This window comes from Onychostruthus taczanowskii, unplaced genomic scaffold, assembly GCF_017590055.1.
Source record: "Onychostruthus taczanowskii isolate IOZ18803 unplaced genomic scaffold, ASM1759005v1 scaffold34, whole genome shotgun sequence".
NCBI lineage: Eukaryota > Metazoa > Chordata > Aves > Passeriformes > Passeridae > Onychostruthus > Onychostruthus taczanowskii.
The window spans coordinates 5544075-5565922 of record NW_024500794.1 but is presented as its reverse complement, the minus strand read 5'-3'; the positions used below and the strand labels follow the sequence as shown (position 1 = coordinate 5565922).

Below are 21848 nucleotides of genomic sequence, written 5' to 3'. Positions count from 1 at the left end.
TTCAGTGCATATGTGGGTTTTACTAATCATCTGTTACAAGATAACAGTGAACTGTTGTCTTTCTGATGTTACTCAAGTACTTCCTGCACTGCCAAATGCTTTTGGAGAGCTTTGCCTATCTTGCTGTGAGAGGGAAATGATTCCAGCTTCCTGCCTTATGTTGTTACTAAGACATAGTGTACCTGAATGGCATTACCCTGTCTGCATTATGCTGCAGGTTAAGGTTAAACAGTAGTATGAAACTTCCATTTTAATCATGTCAGCTTTAGCTTCTGTAAAAGCTACAATCTGCCTTTTTCTTGGAGTTTTGTCTTTTTTTCTTTGAAGTACTGGATCAAGTGAAACAGCCCAGACAGACTTGCACAATACACCTTGAAATATTAAACAGCTTGGGAAATGTTTAAATGACAACTAAGGCTCATAAACTTGGGATCACTGCTTGGTACCAAAATCAAAGCGCTGTGCTTATGAACTGGCCAATGGGCAAACAAGGCAGCCTCTAGCAAAGGAACCCAAGTTTTAGACTTTCCATATGCAGTGATGTGATCTGGATAATTAGCAAATATGGTTTGCATAAAAAACTCTTCCCTCTCCCCCTCCCATCCAAACTTTCCTGGCACAGTTAGCTAGAAACTAGTAGTTAGGGGTCAGCTAACAGTCAGGTCTGTGTGCCCTCTGGACAAACTGTCACCCTGCAGAGTACTGCCAACAGAAAAGCACCAGGTTACTGCACAGGCAAAAAGAAGTGCAGTTCAGTTCTGTGCTTCCTTGGATGGAGGAGGATTCATGTCATTGCTGCAGCTAGCTCTGCATGTGGAAATGGCCTTGGCCTCAAAGACACCCTATGCTAGGCTTTGGTTATCTGGGCTTCCTAGCCACCAGCCAAGACACCCCCACAGAGGCTTAAAAGGAGAAAGTCCATGAAGTGCAACATGAAACGGTCACATAAGCTTCCATCTCTGCTTCGTTTACAACAACAGTGACCACAGGGAGCTCCCTTTGGCTCTAAGATCCTCTGCACTTCGTAAGCCTTCCCCATGGACTCGTTTCAGTCAGCAGGGAGATAGCACTTAACTGTACTGGTCTTGTCTCTTTCCTATCTCATCTGACTCTCTTCTGTCATGTTTGGAAGTTGGGGAGAATTTCAGCTACTCTCCTGCGTAGCTGGTTTCTTCTTTCTTCTCTTTCCCTTTCCTTTTTCATCAGTAATGGGTACTGCCTCCACGCCTTGAATGTGTTCAGTGTAAGTCTCCTGAAAGAAATTAGGGACACAAGGAACAAAGTGACAGCATGCAGATGTGTACGACATAACAGGCAATCAAAAATGAACTTCTGTTTGAAGGGGGAATTCAGATCTTGAAGATTTGTCCTTTCTCCTGTTATTCAGGGCTGTCACTTGTTAAACATCTATGTGCAGACCATTTCATTGAAATGTCAATCATGCTGAGGAAAAATAACATATTGCCCTTTTCTATTCCTCTCCACCAGGAATTCTGCTCTTCTCTCTGACAGGATTCATTAGCTGGTGTTTGCTTAGTGCTCTAAAGATGAAAGAGGTTTTCTGAAGAATAAACAGGGCCTCTGAAAGAAGTTTATTTAGAAAAATGCAGGCTCATTTGGTCCAAACCAACTCCTTGGGAATGCAGGTAGCTGGGCTCCAATTCTCACCTGATTTTAATCACCCCATCGAAGGTACCCCTGCCCTGGGTTCCCATACAGGCAATAGGGAACCACAGTCCTGTCTAAAGAAGAATTTGTTATGGCAAGGTCTGAACTGCCTTTTGCAAGTCAAGAAGGAGATAAAGAAGAATGTCAGCTGGTTATGCTCCTAATAGGAAGTCATATATACAATGAATCCACTCTCTTCCTGGGTCTGACTTTCCCCTGGTTCCTCCAGTTTGCTGGCTTGTTAATGTTAAACGGTGCACTATTCAGACCTTACTGACACAGCAAGCTAGAACAGGTTTGCTCTACCACATAAGAGGTGAATTTAATTTCATTCTTCCTCTAAGGTGCTGCAGATCCTGTTGGGGCTGTGCACAGGCACAGCCTATATGTGACTGCATGCAGCTACCATGCTTCTATGATGAGGCAGGTGAACAGACTTCTGTTTTCTGCTGAACTTTGACAATAGCTTTTTCTTCCTGCTAGAATGCATTTTATGGGCAAGGAGTGGACTGGGTGTGTCTAGCTCCAGTCATTATTGGTAGAACTGACTGCTCTAGTTTCTGCTGCCAAGTCAGGCTGGTGATGGCATAAATGTAAAGACTCCTTAAGTATGATTTCTAGTTTATCAACTTTGGATTTGGGAACTAAATCATCTGCTGTGGACAAAAAAGTACTATGTAATTCCTACACAATCATTTGGCTAGCTGTAATTGTACTTAAAGATTTTCCTAAGGCAGCTTTTAGCAGAAGCTGCATGGTCAAATCTGCTAATCAGCTTAGAAAGCTTCAGCTTCTTATCCTTACTTAGGCTTTCACTGTATTCTCTTTTTTTCAGATTTAGAAGTCCTGTGAAGGGTGCCATTACACTTTCTTTTCCAGGCTGCATGGAAATTTAGCATGAACCTCTGCTGATGCTGTCTGTGCATATCACAAAAGCAAAAAACCAGCAGTATAGAACATGTTCCATGTGTTCCTGGGGACAAGCTGACCTGTTAAAAAGTAGTCCCTAAAATAATTTACAGGGTATATTAAATTAAAGTAAAAAGAACTGCTAGTAAGGGTATGCACTCACTTGTTACTGTGCTCAGCAGCAATCTTCAGCCTCTCCCATAAGGCCCTTTTTTCCTCCATGATATGATCAAACCATGCCCAGAAGCACTTCCTCATGAGGCAGACTGTATGGAAGGTACTCGCTCTCTCCTCCTGAGCAGAGAGATAATCCTTGTACTGGGGAGGAGGACAAAGAAACAGGTGAGAATGGGTTTTTTTCTTCTTTTCTCTCCCAACCTCTGGTCCAATAAATACAACAGTGCTGAGACTGTAGCAGTGAGGGGTGGTGGGTACAGGAGTGGAGGAAAATCAACAGGGAGCAGGGTGAGACAGTAGATGGCGAAGGAGCAGAGTGTAAAAGAAAATTCTGTGTGGAAGAGTGTGATGGAGAGTGAGAAGCTCAGAGAAGGTCTTTGAAAAAGGGAATAATGTTGCTGGAATGGGGAGATAGCATAACGTGGCAAAGGTTGTGCTACAGGTGAGTGAATTGGCACTATGGTTACGGGAAAGTGTGGCAGCAGCCAGCTCTCTTGGTATCATTTCTCCACTGTGGTGCAGGCCAACCTTTAGCCAGTTCCTGAAGCCCCATCTCAGTAACATATGGGAATAGAAGTCCTCAGCCCAAGACATCTTCTCCCTGAGACTCTGCTGGGCATCCTGCAGCCAAGTCATCAGGCATTTCCTCTGCAGGCCCAAGCTGTGGTGCCTTTGTGCCACCTGAGTGAAGAAGACAGCAGAGACAGCAGCTGGTTACCTGAAATGGTGACTACCTAAGTATAAAGCCACAGAAAATTTGGTGCACTAGAAAATCATCTCAGCTTTTTTGGGCCAAATCCAGATTTCTGACAGCTGGAATAATTTAGAAGATCCCACAAAGCGGGGTCAGCATAAGGAACAAGACCAGTCTCTCTACCAGGCCACTTGTAGAGAATGCCCTTTTGAATGAGATGCTCAGTTTAACTGATTGTGAATGGGGCAGAAGCATGGCCTGTAACAGCTTAGTCCAAGCCTGTCCATAATGCTGACCAGTGGAGTGGACATATGGAACAGCTTGTATCCGTCTACTTCTTCCCAGCTGGAGGCCTGTGTGCATTTGGTCAAGCAGTGTGAGTAGCTCCAGTTCCAGTGACTTAAATGGAAGCTTTCCAACTTAGCCCTGAGCTCTGGCTGGGATCTTCAAGATACAGCTGAGTGTTATCAGTCTCTCCCTGATAAGGGATGCTGACTCAATCACGTGTGGAAATGTTTCTTTAGCAATACTCCTGCATCGAGGCCTCGGAAGCTGCCACTTGCTGTTCTGCAATAGGGCCAGGATAGAATAGATTTTTGGATTATCACCTGCAGTGTCCTGCCACTAGCAGTGGCCAACTCTGTACCAGCAACTTCCTAGAGAGTGAACAGCCCTGATGATAGGCTGGGGTTAACTCCTGCAGCTAACGTTGCTTGGCAGTATCTCACTGATAAGCTTTGCTGTGGAGTAAGAAAACTGGCAGGTGCATGTCATATGACTTTAATTTTTTTTTTGTTTGTTTTTTTGCTGTTTAATCAGCTATAAATGAGGATGACATCCCTGCAGGTTTTTAATGGCTTTTCATGATTATTGTCAGATGGGCTGATTTAAAAACTAATATGAGGGAGAATTTTGCTTTTTCCATCTCTACCTGGCTTAAAAGCCTATTAAGGCTTTTGCTAAGTGCTGCATCTACTTTTTCTCTTCCTCCTATGGCACCACTCATTTCCTTTACCCTCAGCACTTACCACTAGGTTTTCCTTGGCTTGCTCCCTCAGCCTTTTCCATGGCACTATTCCCAGCTTTCTGAGAAGGACCTTCTCATAGTGATCTCTAGCCTTTTTCTGGAGCTGCTGCTCTTTCTCCAGCCTTCTCTGCTTCTCCAGTTCTTTCTGCAATACAAAAAGCAGTAGTTTTAATTCCCTCAGGATGAAGAGGATATTGAGCAATGGCAATAGATTATCATATTTGAGCTGGAGATTCTGACTTGACAGGAATTAGGGATCTGCATCATCATTAGCACTGCAGACCAGACATGACCCCATGCAGCAGAACCTGTGTCCTGAAGCATCTCTCTTCTCCTGGGAGATGACGGTATTCCTGGACACACCCTTGGGCTGTGTATAAGCACTGCAGTTTGGAGTTACTGTAACAGACATGTCACCTGTGGCTACCACAAGTACTGATGTAGCAGGAACCTTCTTTGATGTCCAAAACATGTCCAAAAATGATTCTGAGTTTATGCATGGACCCTAGCACTTAATCTAGCCTAAACAGCAGGGGAGGGATGTGGGTATTTCATAACTGTGTAACACTACTTTTGCCTGATACTCAGGAATGAAGGTCAAATGTTCTAAAACACTCAATCCAAGCAGAACAGCAGTTGTAGGTTGAACTCCTGTAGGATTTCAAATGTGCTATTTGGGTTATTAGGACAACTAATTTCAAACTAATAATAATGAAGTGCAGCTATTCCTAGGTTAGTGCCAAGAGGAAAAGGTGCCCTTGATATAACTGTCAGACTCGTTTACTTCTGAATCATGTGTTTGTGACTGGTATCACTGTGTACTTTGGAGGGGTGACAAGAGTGGAAGGAATCTGAGAGTAGACTGAACATGCTGCAACTATGAGGGGCTTATGTGGCTGTATTTCAGCAGAGAATGTCCAGCAGCTGGCATCTCTAGTCCTGCTGAGGAGACAGACAGCACATACTTCAAAGCACATTGGGGACACAAGCCCTTCCCCTCACACTGCCAGAAAGCGGGCAGTCTGTGAGTCTATTGTGGGTGCTGTGCTGTGGAACTCTGCTCTACCAATGAAGACCTTCAGTTCACATTACTCTGACTGCTGACTGAGTACCAGTTGGTATTGGATCTTCTTCCCTATCCCTGCTAAAGGGGAAAAAACAGGTGAGGCATTTGGTCACCAGCTGCTGCTGCCTTCTCTCTTCCTGGCGTTTTTCCCGCTGTGCTTCCTTTTCCTCGGCTTCCTTCCTCTGTCGTGCTTCCTCTTCAGCTTTCAGCTGGGCCTTGAAATGGAGAAAGGTGAAATTCAATTTGTTTCATATGACCTTTTCCATGAACACAGATCTTCAAACTTTCCTAGTATTCCTCTAATACTGACCAGCACCTGAAACTTCAGCAAGTGAAGTTTCACATATTAGACACAATCTGTGCTCAAGAGTGAACTGTGGGACAGGGAGGAGGGACTGTCCTTTTTACTGCCTAGATACATATCTATCTATCTATCTATCTATCTATCTTATACATATCTATCTATCTATCTATCTATCTATCTATCTATCTATCTATCTATCTACTATCTTTCTATGTATGTACATGTATAGCTTTCTTTGCCCTGAGCTATAGTATTTGTCCACTCTTCCTCGAAAAAAATGTAAACCATACACCAAGTCATTTGGTCAACTTGTTCACTGAAGTCAGTTCTGAATCCCTAGGCTCTGCTCTCAAGTTTCATTTCCACAAGCAAAGCAGCACTGCAGGTACCCAAACATTTCTTTCCCCAGACATTGAAGATCACACTTTTTAATCCTAATGCAATTTACTAGCAATATTTTCAGTAACAGTTTAATACCCTGACTTGAAGAAGGCTCCTCTGTTGGATGTGTATCACAGAATTTGTACAATAACTAAACAAACATTGTCAGTATCTTCCCTCTTCAGCAGAGATTTGCCAGAAAGATGCAGATTTTTACTAGGTGAGACTGCATGTCCTCAAGCTGCATATGACCAGAGAGGAAAGACAGGGAGGAGAACACCACCACTGCCAGGTCCCATCAAGTGGATCTCTGTGTGCACTTCCACCCTTACCATTCTCAGGAAAGACAAGCTACAGTCATGGGGTAGGTGTGAAAAAAAATGTTGGGGGGTGGTAAAGGAGGCTGTTTCTAGAATGCAACTTCAAGATGAAGTGTCTGTCTATGATACAGGAGGGCTGGTGCTGCAAAAACAGCAGTAATTACTTCTTTTGATATTTGATGGATATTTGCCTCTTCACAAGTCATAAAACTCCTGCTTTGGATAAAGGGCCTTTTCTGTCCCTGACTCTGGCGTTAAATCAGCATTTCTTGTAACTGGAATGATGTGAAAGACACTTTATTTCATTTTCCGCTTCCCTTACCAATTTTTCCTCTGCTTTTCGTTGTTTGGCTTCTTCTGTTTTCTTCTTCTGTTCTGCCCGCTGAATTGCTCTTTCCTCCATCCCTACAGAAACAAAGGACATAAGGCTTAGTGGAAATGAGCTATGGTGTAATGGCAGAAGTTTGGTGAACAAGGATGCATCACTCTAAGTCAAGCCCCCACTGCCCTGGCAATGCCAGCACAAAGGGACTTGCGTCCTGCTGCCCCTTGCAGCTGGCAGTGTCATGAACCAGGGACCTATAACGTTTGTGAGATGACTCAGGACCATGGCAATTACACTCTCTCCACCCTCCTTGGTTGGCAGTCACAACCACAAGGCTCAGTTATGAAAGAACGGCGTTCTGAGGGTTTGTCCCTCCCTGCCTTGCCTGAGGATCAGGGTACATGATTTAGGAGCAATTGCTCTGATGTCTCCAGTAAGCTCTAACTGCTTATTTAAAAGCAATTTCACGACAGCATCACAGTCACAGGGACATACAGGTACTTGGTCCCACTAGTAATAAACTACTGCTCAGTGCTTCTTTTGGAAAATAAATTGCGATGGAGTGATCTTGCTGGCCATCAGCAAAGAACATACAGAGGAGTTGGGAACCTGTGCTTGCTTCCTCTGCAGTTGCAAACAAAGGACAAGCTGGAGCAATCAATAACTGGGAGGCATTGAAATGTTTTGACCACAATATATTTCCTCAGATTCTTTTCTCCTCTCAGCTGTCCCAGGACTCTCGGCGAAGGGAAAACTATTCCGTGATAACTTCTTCACTGAATTTTTTTGGGATCTTTAAACACAACTACTTGAATGCTCTGAAAAATATGTTTTCTGTCTCTAAGGTGTACAGAGTTCAGGCAAATCAGGGTGAATGATGGCTTGGACTAGGTAGCCTTGGAGGTGAACACAGGTAGTGAAAGACAACTATTAATGCCCAACTGTCATAGCCAAAAAGGTCTGCTGATCCCAAACTATTGAAACATCACAATGATTATATTCCAGACAACCTTTCATGCAGACTGTCATTAGCCTGCATTGGTACAGAAGAACTTGACCTAGGGATATAACAGAACCTTGATTCTAGTTTACTGATGAAAAGGCTATGTTGCATGTTTATTGTGTGCCAATGTGGCCAGAGAAGGGTAGATATCTTACAAAAGGCAGGGATCTGGAGTTCCTTCCCCAGCCTGGCTACTGTTGTCTCACAAAACCTTGGCTAGGCACTTAATTCCCTCTGAAATCTCAACACCTCTGTTAAAGTTGGATGAAAATGACTGGCTAGTTTAAGTGTTACTTGGATGCATAACAAAAGGAATGAGACTGATGGCAAAAAACCCTCTACAGCTTCTCTGAGTCTTGTCACGGCAGAGACAACCACAGGTGCTGCAACAACTGCCACAACAGTGCACTAAGTGTGGGCATGAGGGATCCCAGTGTCCCAGGTTTTACAGATGCCTGACTCGGACAGGGAAACAACTCACCCTCTACTCTCACAGAACTCTTCTGCGCTTTCTTTCGCAAGACTGCGAAAGAAAGTGCAGAATTTTACTTGCACCATATCATCAACGAGCAAAGTTGAGGCAAAGACAGACAGGTCTGGAATGGTGTTTGCTATCTATCTATCTAGAACAATACCTTTCAGTATGGGATGAGGTGAGGTCAGCCGGCTGGAAGGCCTCCTGCCTTGCATTGCTGCCTTTGTGTTTTCTGGCCCATGAGAATCAGGAGGGCTATGAAAGAAAAAGGAAATTCTTCAGTGAATGTGGTCAAACTATGTCTCACACCTACCACCTATGGTCTTGTAGTTTCTGTTCTCCATTGTGCTGCATTATCCCTGATACACCTTTCTTTTGCTTGAAATGGGACTGATGATGCACCCTTGCAAAGAAACTGAGTTCCAGGGCTCCTCCATGGTCTGAAATAACAGAGGATGATGCTCCTTTTTTTCATAACTCAACAGATCCCTGCTGCTACTATGGGTGACGCTGGTGTTGCTGTTTCTAAGTAGATCCTGCATGGATCACCTGATGTTGAGCCAGTGCAGGGAGGGAGAAGGACAGAGAACTGCAGCCAGTCTGATACTCCTTTGAGGCTAAGTCACAGCTGAGAGGAACAGCAGATAGCACTAGCATGACTGAAATGTGCCTGGCAAATTCTGGCTCAACTTGAGTGGGAATGAGACATGATCACTAACTGACGCTGCTTTATGGAGGACATATACCTCAAAGGGGTCGTATTCTTGCATCTGGATTCTTTTTTCTCCCTGGTTTGAGAAAGAGAACTGTTAAACATCTGGGTTACAGCCACAGCTTGTGCTCCCTCTTCTTTATCTCTCCTCAGCTTCTGATTTTCCTGCAGTTTAAGGATCAGCTCTTGCTGTTTCTGAAGCTGCTGCCTCTGCTCCTCAATCACACGTTGCTGGAAGGCATGACGGTGCTCAAAACGACTACCATAAGCAGGAGATGTCTTTGGACAGGCTGCCTGAAACTGCTGGAGGACTGTGGCTATTTGATTCCTGTACGTAGCCTGGTCCTGGGCACTCAGAGCTGCATGTTTAATGGTAATCTCCCAGGCAAATTTGGGGTTTCTGCAGAAATGAGATGTGTGAACAATATCCCAAAAAGACTGGTCTCTGGTCTCATCAGGCTCTTTCTGTATGAGGCAAGCTTCAGTTGGCTAGGGGAAAAACAAAAAGAAATGAGGAAAATTGGCATTGATTAAAACCAAGCACTCTTCTACCCTTCCTGCATAGTGTTTTTTATATGCAAATCTAGTGAGATGTCTGAGAAGTAGGGTAATCTCAGCTATGCAATCCTTATCCAGTCAGGCCAGAGGGGCCCCATTATGCACAAAGTGGATGCTGTGGGAAAGAACTCTTAAGAAGCTGTGTGCCATTTCACCAGGAGGAAGAAATCCTGATTAGACAAGAGCTTTAGCAGGAATACATCCTGACTATTTTGTTAGGGAGCACATCTTAGGACAGCTCATTTCTCAGGAATTAGGACACTCCCTTTTGGACTGCGTTGTCCCTGCTCAGAACTCAGATGGAGAAGAAAATTTAATACAGTTGTTGAAGTGATCTACACAGCTGATCTACTGAACAGTCCCCTTTTAAATGGAAGAGAACTCTACAAGGTCCCGCTTCATCATGCCTCTTTTCCAGCTTTGATAACTTTGTTACTACAAAACAGGTGCACAATGGGGAATGAGGCTGCACCTTTCTGACACACATTCATTCTCTGAGGAGGCATCAGCTATAAGGTTTGCTTTCTGATTCCTAGGTCAAACCCTAAATTCAGTCCCATTTCTTGAGCACAAATTTTACCAGTGCAGCAGAAAAAAAATACGGGCTTACTAGGATAGTATAAGCACTGAAAGAAATCAACATTTGCTTACACTTAAGCAAACAGAAAGCTGGACCTGTAATATGTGTGTCTGAGCTCTAATACTGACATTTGAGCACTGATGTTGTACAGGTTTTATAGACAGAAGTGAAGGTGGGGATAGAACCTGACAAATGACAATTTAAGGAACCAACCTCTGATTCTCCTCTCTTACCTCCCTGTGATGTGCATTATCCTGAAACAGCCAGTGACAACCTTTTTTTCCCCCATAGTTAAAAGCAGGAAAGCTGCACTGGCTTGAAAAATATCTCTTGTCATGCAGTCAAGTTATTCTTTTTAAGTCTAAGCTGGCATCAAAGATGTAACTAATCTCTCAGTAGAAGTGATGTGGGGGTGGGATGCTCACTGCGACTCAGAGTTACATGAAGGGTTGTTCTTTGGCAGCACTAGAGATTATTTTTAAAACTCATCCATCGTCCTTCACATTTGCCTCTGATTTTCAGACTTCTCTCCTGAACAGTTGCAGGCAGGTATCTGGGGGTCATCCTGGGATAGAAGCTTTCCTCTGGGACCATGTATTCTTTATTTCAGACTGCATAAAGTAAGTACTTTCTAAGAGTACTGCTATGCCAATAGGCAAAACTGCATGAGAAGGATTTACCTTGTCTTGCTGTAAATCTTGATGATGGTTTACTTCTGCTGTCCCAGGCTTGTTAACCTCCAGTGGCCTGTCCCCACCTGTCCCCAGCGATACAGCCTCCAGCAGCTGCTGCATCTTTCTCTTTGTCTGCTCCCTCTTCATCTGCAGCTCTCGCTTTTCCGTCTCCGCTCGGCTCCAGTGCTTCCAGGCCAGAAAACAGCGGCACAGGAGGCGTCGCTGGTTGTGCTCCACGGCCAGTTGGGTTTTCCTGAATGAGAAAAGCATTTGTGTCATGGCAGAAGTGAGGCTTCTGCCCAGGCACAAAGCCACATCACTTCCTGAGTCTTTTTGCTGCTTAACTCTGAAGGCCCTCTGAAGTTGTACAGAGCTCCTCCAAGGAGGAGTGGGAGGGCAGAAAGGATGCCTGCTATTCTGCATTAAGTTTCACTAGTTCACACTTTGCAATTTCCTGTGGCATCTCTGGGATGCAGGACAGCTGCAAAAGAGGTATCATGTTTCCTGGCCAGCTGCATATGGGGAAGTGACAGTGCCTCACCACTGTAGCCTGCCAGACACCTGCAAAGGGAAGTGTTTTCTCTGGATGACAGGGAATTCATCCAACAGCCTCCTTAATGAAAGGCACTAGCCAAAATCATCTCTACTGAAAGAGCATCTACTGAAACACCAAATATATTAATCAGGAATAAATTTGGCAACTCATATTCTCTGGAGTCCAGAGCAAGGCAGGGTGAGTTTTCTAGGAAAGATACCTAAGAGACTGAGACACAGGCTTGTTGAAAAGTGCTAAAGCTCTTGTTTATATCTGTCCTCCTTTTCATCTGTGCCACAACGCCTCTGGCAGACTGCAGGCAATGCTGCAATTTTCTCAAAAAGCTGCTGTTTCCTTCCTTCTGGATAACTGACAAGCTCCTTTTACAGTCCCTGATCACTGCTCTGCCCAAGTATGGCTGCAGTAGGAGGAATTCCACAGTAAAGGGTCACTACCTGTTTTGATCTTGGAGATGAACTTCCAATTGCTCTGTCTCCTGCTTTACTTTCTGGGCCCAAGTATAGTTTCTCCAAGCTCGCAAGGCCTTCAGTTGGCATCTCCAGTCAGCAAGGGCTCTGGCTTTTCCCATTTTAATTCTATGCTCCAGAATGACTTTCAGCCAAGCAGAGAAATGTCGCTGCAAGCACTGCATGGGAGAATTTCAAAAAACCAATGAGCAAGATACAGCCTGTCACACAAATACTGATCCCTTCTGCCCTTTGTCTATTCTGGCTTTCCTTCTTGAGATTCTTTTTAGAATCCTCATTTTCAACAATTAGCTCAAGGATTTAAAAAAAAGTATTGCAGAGCATGTGCAGGTCTTCTACAAAAAGCAGAAAGGGTCTAGAAAGAGATATCATATCAAGGGGCTCTGGATATGCTTTGGAGTGAAATGCACTTAGTTCACCAAGTAAAAAGGAATGAAATGGGTGAGGAACATAAAATTTCTAGAGACGGGGAAAATATTTTCAAATCTAGAAAATGTCTAAGATGCTACAGTTAAGACACATCCGTGAATAACTTCTGGTTTTTTTTTTTTTTTTTTTTTAAAAAAAAAAGAATTTTTAACTTAGACAAAATCAAGACACTTCCTAGAGTGAATTTATGACACGGCCTTAGCTCATCCTCGTTCCAGCAGGAAGCCAAACCTTTCCCCTATTGTGTAATTAGACTTGCTGCCTTTGGGAGTAATTTACATTGTACAGAGCAGCAATTTGCTGTCTAATCTACCCCATAATTCTAGTCCTGTCATTGCAGACACTGTTCCTTTTGATCCTCCAAGGGGGTCAACTTACAGGACTCTGCTGTTCCCCTTTTGTCTTAGTGCCTTGTGTTAATTGCATTTCCCTCTCGCTGAAATCTTCAAATGGAGACTTACAAAAAGTCAATGCATTAGCTGTTTCTTTCTGCTTTGGGAAAGTAATCAAAATGTCACTATTGCTTAGCTCAGCCAAACTGTGTCTTCTTACATTATGCCAATCCTGAATTGTTCTGTGTTTTCATTCAGGCTTATCTTCACAGCTTAGGCTGTGCTGGAGTGAGGCTGTGTACTGCTAAATAGCAGCCAAGCCCGAATCCAGCAGATGGGCAGATGGATTGAGCTGTGAGGAGAATCACCATAAAATCTACAGGATTCTTCTGCTGAAAAAAACCCCTAGATGTAGATATATAGACATCAACGAGGATGACTGCTCTATTCATTAAAAACATTATGGGATGGATCACATTCATACCTGCACTCGGGAAATTTATTTCCTTTGCTGAGACTGCTAAGATAATACAATAATCTTAGCATTATTCAATACTAAAATTATTCAGTAGTAAAAGATCACTCTTTGGTTGTGAATATTTGATACACATTTAACCCAGAGCTGACCATGGTATCAGAATAATGAAGGTGAAACAAAGGGGTTCCTACTGTGAATTATTTAAGTTTGTTTGCATCAAAAGGGTGATTGCAGAACACAGAATATCCTATTGCACCCAGTGGAAGGGATCCTTGAGGAACCTGTTACTGTGGATGTGTTGGCATGCATCAACTCTCAGAGCCACTGCTCAAAATTCATCCCAGGCTGCAGCATTTCTCTTTCCTTTCCCCGTTCCTGAACTAGAGTGTGCAAGCCAATGTTCAAAATGTCTTCCCATGCACACAATAAGGGCTTCTCTGGCCTTTTTTCTGCCACTTTCCCCTTTTATTTCCTTCCTTGAGGGAAAATAAATCTCACTCCACTTCCTCCTCTGTATGTCTCCTTATTTCTCGATTGCAGAAGCCTTTATGGTCTCATCTGTCTTGAGAGCCATGTCTTTTCCACAACTCTAAGTGAAATGTTCCACTGAATACACTTGAAGCACAGGCCCAGTGGGGTCAGCACCTCAGAATTTCTTGCTCCTAGTCTTATAAGACACTTTTGGCCCTGCTTTCCTACTTTCCTGGTATCAGGAAGTCTTTGAGAAAGTAAAAAATTCTGTATTACCAGGACTTTTTACTTCAGGTTTGCAAATGGTAGTCAAGGGCAGGTAGCTCAGAGTCTCAGATAAGAAAGGTGATGCTCACTCTCTGCTTACTGATGTGAATCCTGCGTAGTAACTCCTCTCCTTGCTCTTTTCTCTTCAGGGGTGGTGACACAGCAGACACCTCCTGCACTGACAGCTTCTGAGTTTTTTCCTGTCTCTTCCCCTCCCTGCAAAGTGAACAAACACACAGATCTAATATCATGATATGCAATCTAATACCTTCTCTTTTTGGCCAATTGTAAGAGAACCATGTCTACAGCTTAGAAATTTGCTGATTATTTTAACTCGGCCTTCTTAAAAACCATCTCTGTAATGGTTTGGAGTCCCAGAGATTAAACAGTCCAGTGCATTTCCTAAACATAGAAGGCAGAAGAAAATAGTAAATGATTACAGTAAATATTTCATTAAAGTATTTGTATAAGAAGATTTAGAATCTCAGGGCTGCTTAAGTAAATAAATGGCATCTCTGAAAAGGACATCTCTGTGACAATCCAAGCTCAGCAGAAGAAAAAAATAACGTCTCTGCAGAATTCTCAGCCAAGAATGCTCTTTATTCTCTCATAGTGGGGAAAGTATTGCAAGGGCTAGACTTTCAACACAGACTTTTTCCTTTTACTTTTTTCTGTATACAAGCTAGTACACAGAATGCAAACAAGATGGATGCTAACAAGACTGGATGTAGCCACAGAGTTGATGGAGAGAATGCACAGTGCTGCAAACACACTGCTACTTTGTGATTCAGTGCATATACTGTAATAATGGTAAGGGGAGGTTAGCACTATCCTTAGAACACCTTCTCACTCATGAAAAACTCTGCCACTGATGTTGGTAACAGAGGAGTTAAAGGTTTTGGGAGAGTTCAAAGTCAGCAACAGCTGTTTTGTTAGGGATCACCAATGTCTTATATTTAACAAAAAGACCTTAAAAATGGTTTTCATCTCTCCACACCCCCACACTCTTTCTTACATTTGCCAAACTTTTGCCACAGTGTACTTCTTCTCAGCCATTTCCTTTCTCAGCTTCACTATTTCCCTCTGGATCTCCTCTTCCTCCTTCTTAGCCTGCAGGGCCTTCCTTCTGTCCTCCTCCTGTGCTTGGAGCCTGGCCTCAGACAGAATTGCTTTCTTCAGGGACTCTTCTTGTCTCTGAAGCTCTAAAGCCTTCTGATGCCTCATTCGATTTTCTTTCACCTGAGCACGAGAAAATTGGCAAAAGTCAAAGCAAACACCAAAGGCTGACGAATTTGAAGTTCACTGTACACTGCCAGGGTGGGTCACAATCCACCTTTCACATTAAGCAAGAAACCGTATCCATAGCAGGTGCTGACTGGAGAGACTGTGCTCTTGACTAGCAAAACACTCCGTGTGAGAGAGGGAAATGAAATCAATATTCCTTAATGGGAGCAAACTCAGAACTGACAGCTGTGGCAGCTCTTCCTGTCAGTCTTCAGAAAAAGGAGGAAAACCTGAACAGTTTTAGCGAAAGCTGACTGTGCAAGCTCGTGCTGAATGGCTGATGTGCACCAGGAAATGCAGTAAAGTTTCAGCTGAACTGTGGAAGAGTATCTTTGGGTAGTTGCTTCCAAGTCAGAGATTATTCCAGGCTCTGAGAGAATACCGGGGAGATATCACTGAGCATTTACTCTAATCCTATAATCCTCAACTTTATTCCTTCCAACTGAGCTGTCTTGCCTGCTCACCTGCTTGTGTCTGAGCTCCATGATTATTCGTGGATCTGTAAGTTTGTTTTTTTCCTTGATCTCTTCAAGTCTAAGATGTTTTGCTATCCCACAGTTCACAGCTTCACTCTGCAAAAGATGCTGGACGTATTTCTGGACACAGGAACTTTCCATTTCACATTCCAGATAGCTGCACAAGTCTGAAATGAGAAATTCAGATTATCTCAGGCTAGTCTGAAATGAATAAACCCTTCTGTCTCAGATCACAAAGCCTAATGTAATTAAAGGGATCACTTCCCAGACTGTGAATGCATTTCTGATGAACACAGACACACTGACTGCACTCCATTTATCCCCAGAGTCTTAATCAATCTCCCACTGAACACGCTAGAGCAGTAACAATGTTTCATCCATTTTTTACTGTCTTCCCTCTGAGCATCTCAAATGGCTGTATAAACTTGACAGGCCTCAAAAATACCTGTTCACAAAAGAAAAAAATTCCCTTTTAGAAAGGGAGACATTGAATGTTTATGAGTCACATTTATGCAGCCCTACAGCAAGATTCTGTAAAGATCTGGGGGACAAAATCATCACAATTAGTCTTGTTTCTACTGAGTCCACTGTCCTGGCCTCAAAACAACTGTTAGCTTTCAGACATAAGTCCTGACTGTGGCAGCAGCTCTCTGGCCACAGAGAGCAACAGATTATTTCCCCAGGCATTTTCCTGGGGAGAAAGGCTGTGAGAAGATCAGAGAAAAGAATGAGAAACAATTCTTATCTGCACTTGCTGCACCTTTTGTTGTGCACATGTGGAATGTGTTATGGAGACTGTTTACCAAAGGATGATTTCTTAACTGGACACTGGATGGTGTTTGGGGGGGACTGACCAATTAGGTCAAAGCAGTGTCGGAACATCTTTAAGGGTTACGAGCTTCTTAATAAGTACAGTATAATATACTTTAGTAGAATAAAGGGATTGATCATCAGCCTTCTGGAATCATGGAGTCAATGCTAATTATTACCCAGCTGGGGGCCTGCAGCAACACCTGACCTCCATCCCCAGCACAGCCTCAGAGAGAAAACCAGGACCTGCTTTGCAGTGCTCTCACCATCAAAGTGCTCATGCTTTGGAGGGGCTGCAGAAGGCTCTTCCTGAAGGACAGAGTCAACCTCCTCTTCTCCCCCACTCAGCTCCAGTTGCAGTTGGGACTTCATCCAGTTACTGAGCAGCTCCTGGGCTACCATGAAGAAAGAGATTTATGACTTTACTTGCTTAAAAAAACCCATATCATCCAGTTACTGAGCAGCTCCTGGGCTACCATGAAGAAAGAGACTGATGACTTGCTTAAAAAAACCCATTTGGCTAAGTGTAAACTAGCAATAGTCTGGGATAGTTATATCACATGCTAGGAATGACTGAAACCTGATCTGCAACAAGAAATGGAAAAAAGCTAATAGTTCTTAGATTCTTGATCTGTAAAAGAACAGGAAGAGAAGGTGGCAAACTTTTTCCATCATGTATATCAGAAATTTATTCTTCTCCATCTCATTTTTACTATGATTCTGCAGGCATTTAGATCACTTGTGATTATTTTCTAGCATTTATCAAGGAGATGGAATTCACATGAGGTAGTTCATAATTTAGATAGCTTTCATATGTTTTATCACTGCACTTGCAGACACTGAGATGGTTTCCACATGTGCAGCCAAGGCTGTCATATGCTAAATTCAAAAGAACCACTGTTTGGACAAACTTTTGCTTTTTACCACTGCACTTGCAGACACTGAGATGGTTTCCACATGAGCAGCCAAGGATGTCATATGCTAAATTCAAAAGAACAAACTTGGACAAACTTTTGCTTCGTGTGTACAGGTTAACCCTTTGCAAGTACCACAGAAACAACTGGTGAGTCTAATTACAAATCTGTCAGGTGGCAAACTTCACCTGGAAGTCAGGGTTAAGACTGCTACAGGAATGCACCCATGATGGATGTGGTACTCCTCAATGAGCTCAAATGCCTAATGAACAACTGGGTATGAAGTCCTTCAATGGACTGTTTGCATCTCCATTCTTTTCTGTGGAAAAATGAAAGAAATCCTTTTTCAGAGTTTCTTCTCAAAAGCAAAGTCAGTTCATGTGTCTGCTGCCTCAACAAACCAGATGGCCTTGCTGCGTGGGTGGCCAAGCTGCTCCTGAAGCAGGACACGGGGCTGTAAACTGCAAGGCATCAGCAGCAGGCCCACGAGAAGCAGAGCCATCCTCAGCCATCCGTGCAGTGAGGATGGACAAAGAGCTGGTATCCCAGCAGCCACTCCAGCGGGAGTCATGACACAGTGTAAGACACACAGGCAATGGACAGGAGCAAGCAGCTGCTCCTCATATCCACTCCTAACACACAGTGAAGATGCTCCCTGGTATTTCTAAGGCAATAAAGCCTTTTTCAAACTTTCTTTGAAAATGGTGAGTTTTTTGAAGAAAACATAAATCTAATGTTTTTTGTCCTTCAAATCACTTTTATTATCTTTCATAATCTCTCCAGCCAGATCAGGAACAGGGAAACATATCTGATAACAGAAAGAAGAGCAGAAAACAACTTGCAGCTTGGGGAAGGGTTACTTTTTTCACTGGGATTTGTGATCTTCTTGTAACTAGAGTAAAAGTCTTCTGGCACTTCTCTTTACAAAGCGGGCTTTGTGTAGTTACTACCATTAAGTATTGTAATAATGGATTCCAGGTCAAAGAATTTCAGTTGAGTTAGGAACAATTCTGAGGGACTGTTAGCTATAAAAAGGAAAATCCTAGCAGAAAAGGGCAAACAAAACTAATAAAGAAGCATGAGGAAAGCAAGCAACCTTTCCACCAAAAGAAAAGACAAGGTTTTTCACCACAGCAAAGACAGCTCCTTTGGAGCCATTGGCTGCACAATGCATTCAGACAAGGCACTGTAAGCAGGTAAGTGTATTCCATGCTGTTAGCTGAACCCTTGATGATTACAAGTGAAAAAGCTGACTTCCTGGATTGAAGTGGATGCTCTTAAGATGTGTCATCATCTTGTTCTGTAATGCTGACTCTTCTGATTCTTAAAAGAATGGTTAACTCAGTTTTTAAAATACTGTCTCCTATCTGCTTTTTACACTGCAGACATATTTCTAGCACTGATGGGTGATAATTTCCCTCCTTTTGGTTTTTTAAACCTACCACAGCTTTACTTTCAAACTTCAGCAAGCACTTTTGGCTGCAGGCTTTACAAAAGAAATATTTATTTGGGTAACTAGTGAGGAAAATTTTGCATGGGAATCAAAACAAAACCACACTGTTATTCATATATGTGAAATTTACAGAGTGACTCCATTTCCACAACTAATCTGCTATCATAAATATGTCAGGTGATTTCACCTGGTTTCCTGTAATGCACTACCTTGGTTTTGACCATACACTGTATCTTCAAGGGCAGTTCTTATCCTTGTCTTGACCTGGTGTCTCCAGGAGATACCAGGTCAAGACAGGAGATCCTTCTCTCAGGTATGTCATTTAAGACCTGCCTTAAACTCCAGCAATTGATCCTTCTTATGCCTTTCTCCATGAGATGAAAGACATCTTCCTATCAACTGTTTCATGTGAACTCAAGCTTTGCAAGACCCTGTTCAGGTCAGAACCACAAAGCTGGATCAAGAACAATTCATTTTAGGCATCTTGTGGCAAGCAGAATTTTACCTCACCTTCCTCACAGGCCTCACGATGAGCTTGCAGCCGTTCTGCAGTTTCCAAACTTGTCACAGGACCCCAAGGCCTCCGTGGACACCTTGACCTTTGAAGGGAAAAAGCTTCACAGACAGCATACTCAGAGGCTCGGTCCACTCTCTTAAATTAAAGAAAAGAAAACATTTCTAAGGATATTCATTTTTACACTTCCTATATCCACTGTTTCCTCCAGAGAGCAAACATTAGTGGGAACATAACATAAAAGCATGGCTGTTATAAAGTAATGGATTGTTTTTGAAATGCATTTCTACAACTGCCTGCTTGCATAAACTGGACTTAGAAGTCATTAGGCAATAAACACTCATATGGCAATTAGTCCCAAACACAGAGACTGGAGAACAGAGAGAGAAGAGAAACACCCAGCCCCTGGGGGCTGGATGGAGACTTGCTGAGCTAGTGCCCAGCAACCAGCAACTATGGAATTTGATATTACCTTTTTGTCATAGCCAGGCTGAGAGAATTCCTGTCCCATATTCATCTTTCTGAAATGTTCATGGTCCTGACGTGTCACTGTGTTTTCACAAGTAACACCTGTGCCCCAGACAGTCCAGATTTCTGAACTCCTTCCCTCTGTGCTGCTGCCAGAGGCCCAGGATGCTGCCTGAGGAAGCAGATACACACTCCTACCTGCCACAAGAAGCAGGCTGAAGGTTGGGAGCATGTATGTGGGTGGGTGTGCCCAAGGAAGCAAAACAAATGGAACCTCACTCTAGAATTCATTTTCTTTGATGTCAGGTGGTTGCAGGTGCAGGACATGGTGTTTTGGGGTAAATCTCTTGTATTACTTGCCAAAAAAACCTGCAGCACTCCTCAACACCAAGTTTTTTTTTTTGTGTGTTGTCTTTTATGCACAGCAACAAACCACCTTATTCTTCATAGAGTTTGGATTAGAAGGTACCTTTACAGGTCAATATAGTCCAGCCTCCCTGGCATGAGGAGGGACATCTTTGATAACACCAAGTTGGATGGTAATGTTGCTCTACTTGGGAGCAGGAGGGCTCTGCAGAAGGATCTGGACAGGCTGGATTGATGGGCTGAGGCCAATTTCATGAAGTTCAACACGGTCAAGGGCCAGGTCCTGCACTGAGGTCACAACAACCCCAGGCAGCACCACAGGGTGGGGAAGAGTGGTTGGAAAGCTGCCCGGCAGAAAAGGACCCGTGGGGGCTGGCTGACAGCAGCTGAACATGAGCCAGCAGCGTGTTCAGGTGGCCACAAAGGCCAATGACATCCTGGACTGTATCAGCAATAGTGTGGCCAGCAGGACCAGGGCAGGGATTGTGCCCTGTACTCAGCACTGGGGAGGCTGCCTTGAGTCCTGTGTCCAGTTCTGGGTCCCTAAATTCAGGAAAGACACAAGAGGTGTGTATTCAGAAGCCAAAGCTGCTGAAGGGTCTAGAGGAGCAGCTGGGGGAACTGGGATTGTTTAGTATGGAGGAATGCTGTATCAGCAATAGTGTGGCCAGCAGGACCAGGGCAGGGATTGTGCCCCGCTACTCAGCACTGGCGAGGCTGCCTTGAGTCCTGTGTCCACTTGTAGGCCCCTAAATTCAGGAAAGACACGAGAGGTGTGTATTCAGAAGTCAAAGCTGCTGAAGGGTCTAGAGGAGCAGCTGGGGGAACTGGGATTGTTTAGTATGGAGGAATGGAGGCTCAGGGGTGAACTTGTCACTCTACAACCACCTGAAAGGAGGATGTAGCCATGTGGGGGTTGTTCTTTCCCCCTTATCCTGTAACAAGTGACAGGCTAAGGGGGAATAGCTTCAAGTTTTGTTATGGGATATTTAGACTGGATATTAGGAAAAATCTCCGCACTGAAAGGGAGATCAGGCATTGGAACAGGAGAGAGGTTGAGTCACCATCCCTGGAAGTGTTCAAACAACCTATGGATGTGGCACTTGGGATCATGGTTTGGTGGTGAACACGGTGGTGATGGGTTAATGGTTGGACTCAATGATCTTAGAGGTCTTTTCCAACCTTAATGATTCTGTGATCTTCAACCACCTCAGGTTACTCAGAGCCCCGTCTAACCTGATCCCGAATGTCACTGTGCAAACTATTCAGCCTTGGCCCATTGTTCCAAGCTACCCAAACCCCGGCAGGCACTAAGGAAAACCATAGCGTTCCAACTTCCCGTGCCGCTTCCTGAATCCGAGTTTCACAATGCCAGCTTCAGCGCCTTTCGCTCGAATCCAGCGCAGATTTCCCACCCGCCGGCAAACCTCATCCGCGATCCTGACCCTGCCGCGCTAACTGCCCGCGATCCCAAGGAAGCGGGATCCCAGGGAAGCGGCCCGGCCCCGGCGCCCCCCGCGCGGCTGAGGCGAGCGGGCCGCGCTGCCCCCGCCGGGAGGCGGCGCTGCCCGCGGTGCGGCCCCGGCCGCTGCCCCGTGAGGGCCATGGCCGCGCCGGGCACCGCCGCCCGCCGCCCGCCCCTCTCGGCCATGGCAACGGAAGGCGGAGCGCGCCCCCGGCGCCCGCTGAT

The 21848-nt window shown here is 44.2% G+C and overlaps 1 protein-coding gene across 1 annotated transcript; it reads right to left on the bottom strand.

Moving 5' to 3' along the window:
* Positions 1-21809, bottom strand: CCDC191 (coiled-coil domain containing 191). Its single transcript, XM_041411110.1, has 16 exons — positions 21711-21809; positions 19321-19465; positions 16710-16838; positions 15622-15800; positions 14889-15112; positions 13963-14089; positions 11864-12054; positions 10880-11126; positions 9096-9550; positions 8510-8604; positions 6869-6951; positions 5655-5756; positions 4477-4620; positions 3283-3435; positions 2741-2895; positions 1-1252 (listed from the first exon to the last, which is right to left on the bottom strand). Exons 1-16 carry the CDS (start codon positions 21807-21809, stop codon positions 1120-1122), a joined length of 2661 nt encoding a protein of 886 aa, XP_041267044.1. The 3' UTR covers positions 1-1119.
* Positions 21810-21848: the final 39 nt, after the last annotated feature.

Excerpts from the sequence above, each read along its gene's own strand:
- CCDC191 (XM_041411110.1), bottom strand. The coding sequence starts at position 21,809 with ATGGCCGAGAGGGGCGGGCGGCGGGCGGCGGTGCCCGGCGCGGCCATG. Across the intron at positions 5,757-6,868 it reads GAAAAGCAGAGGAAAAATTG|GCCCAGCTGAAAGCTGAAGA; the intron begins GTAAGGGAAGCG and ends CTCCATTTCAAG. Across the intron at positions 4,621-5,654 it reads AGAGAAGGCAGCAGCAGCTG|AAAGAACTGGAGAAGCAGAG; the intron begins GTGACCAAATGC and ends TTTGTATTGCAG.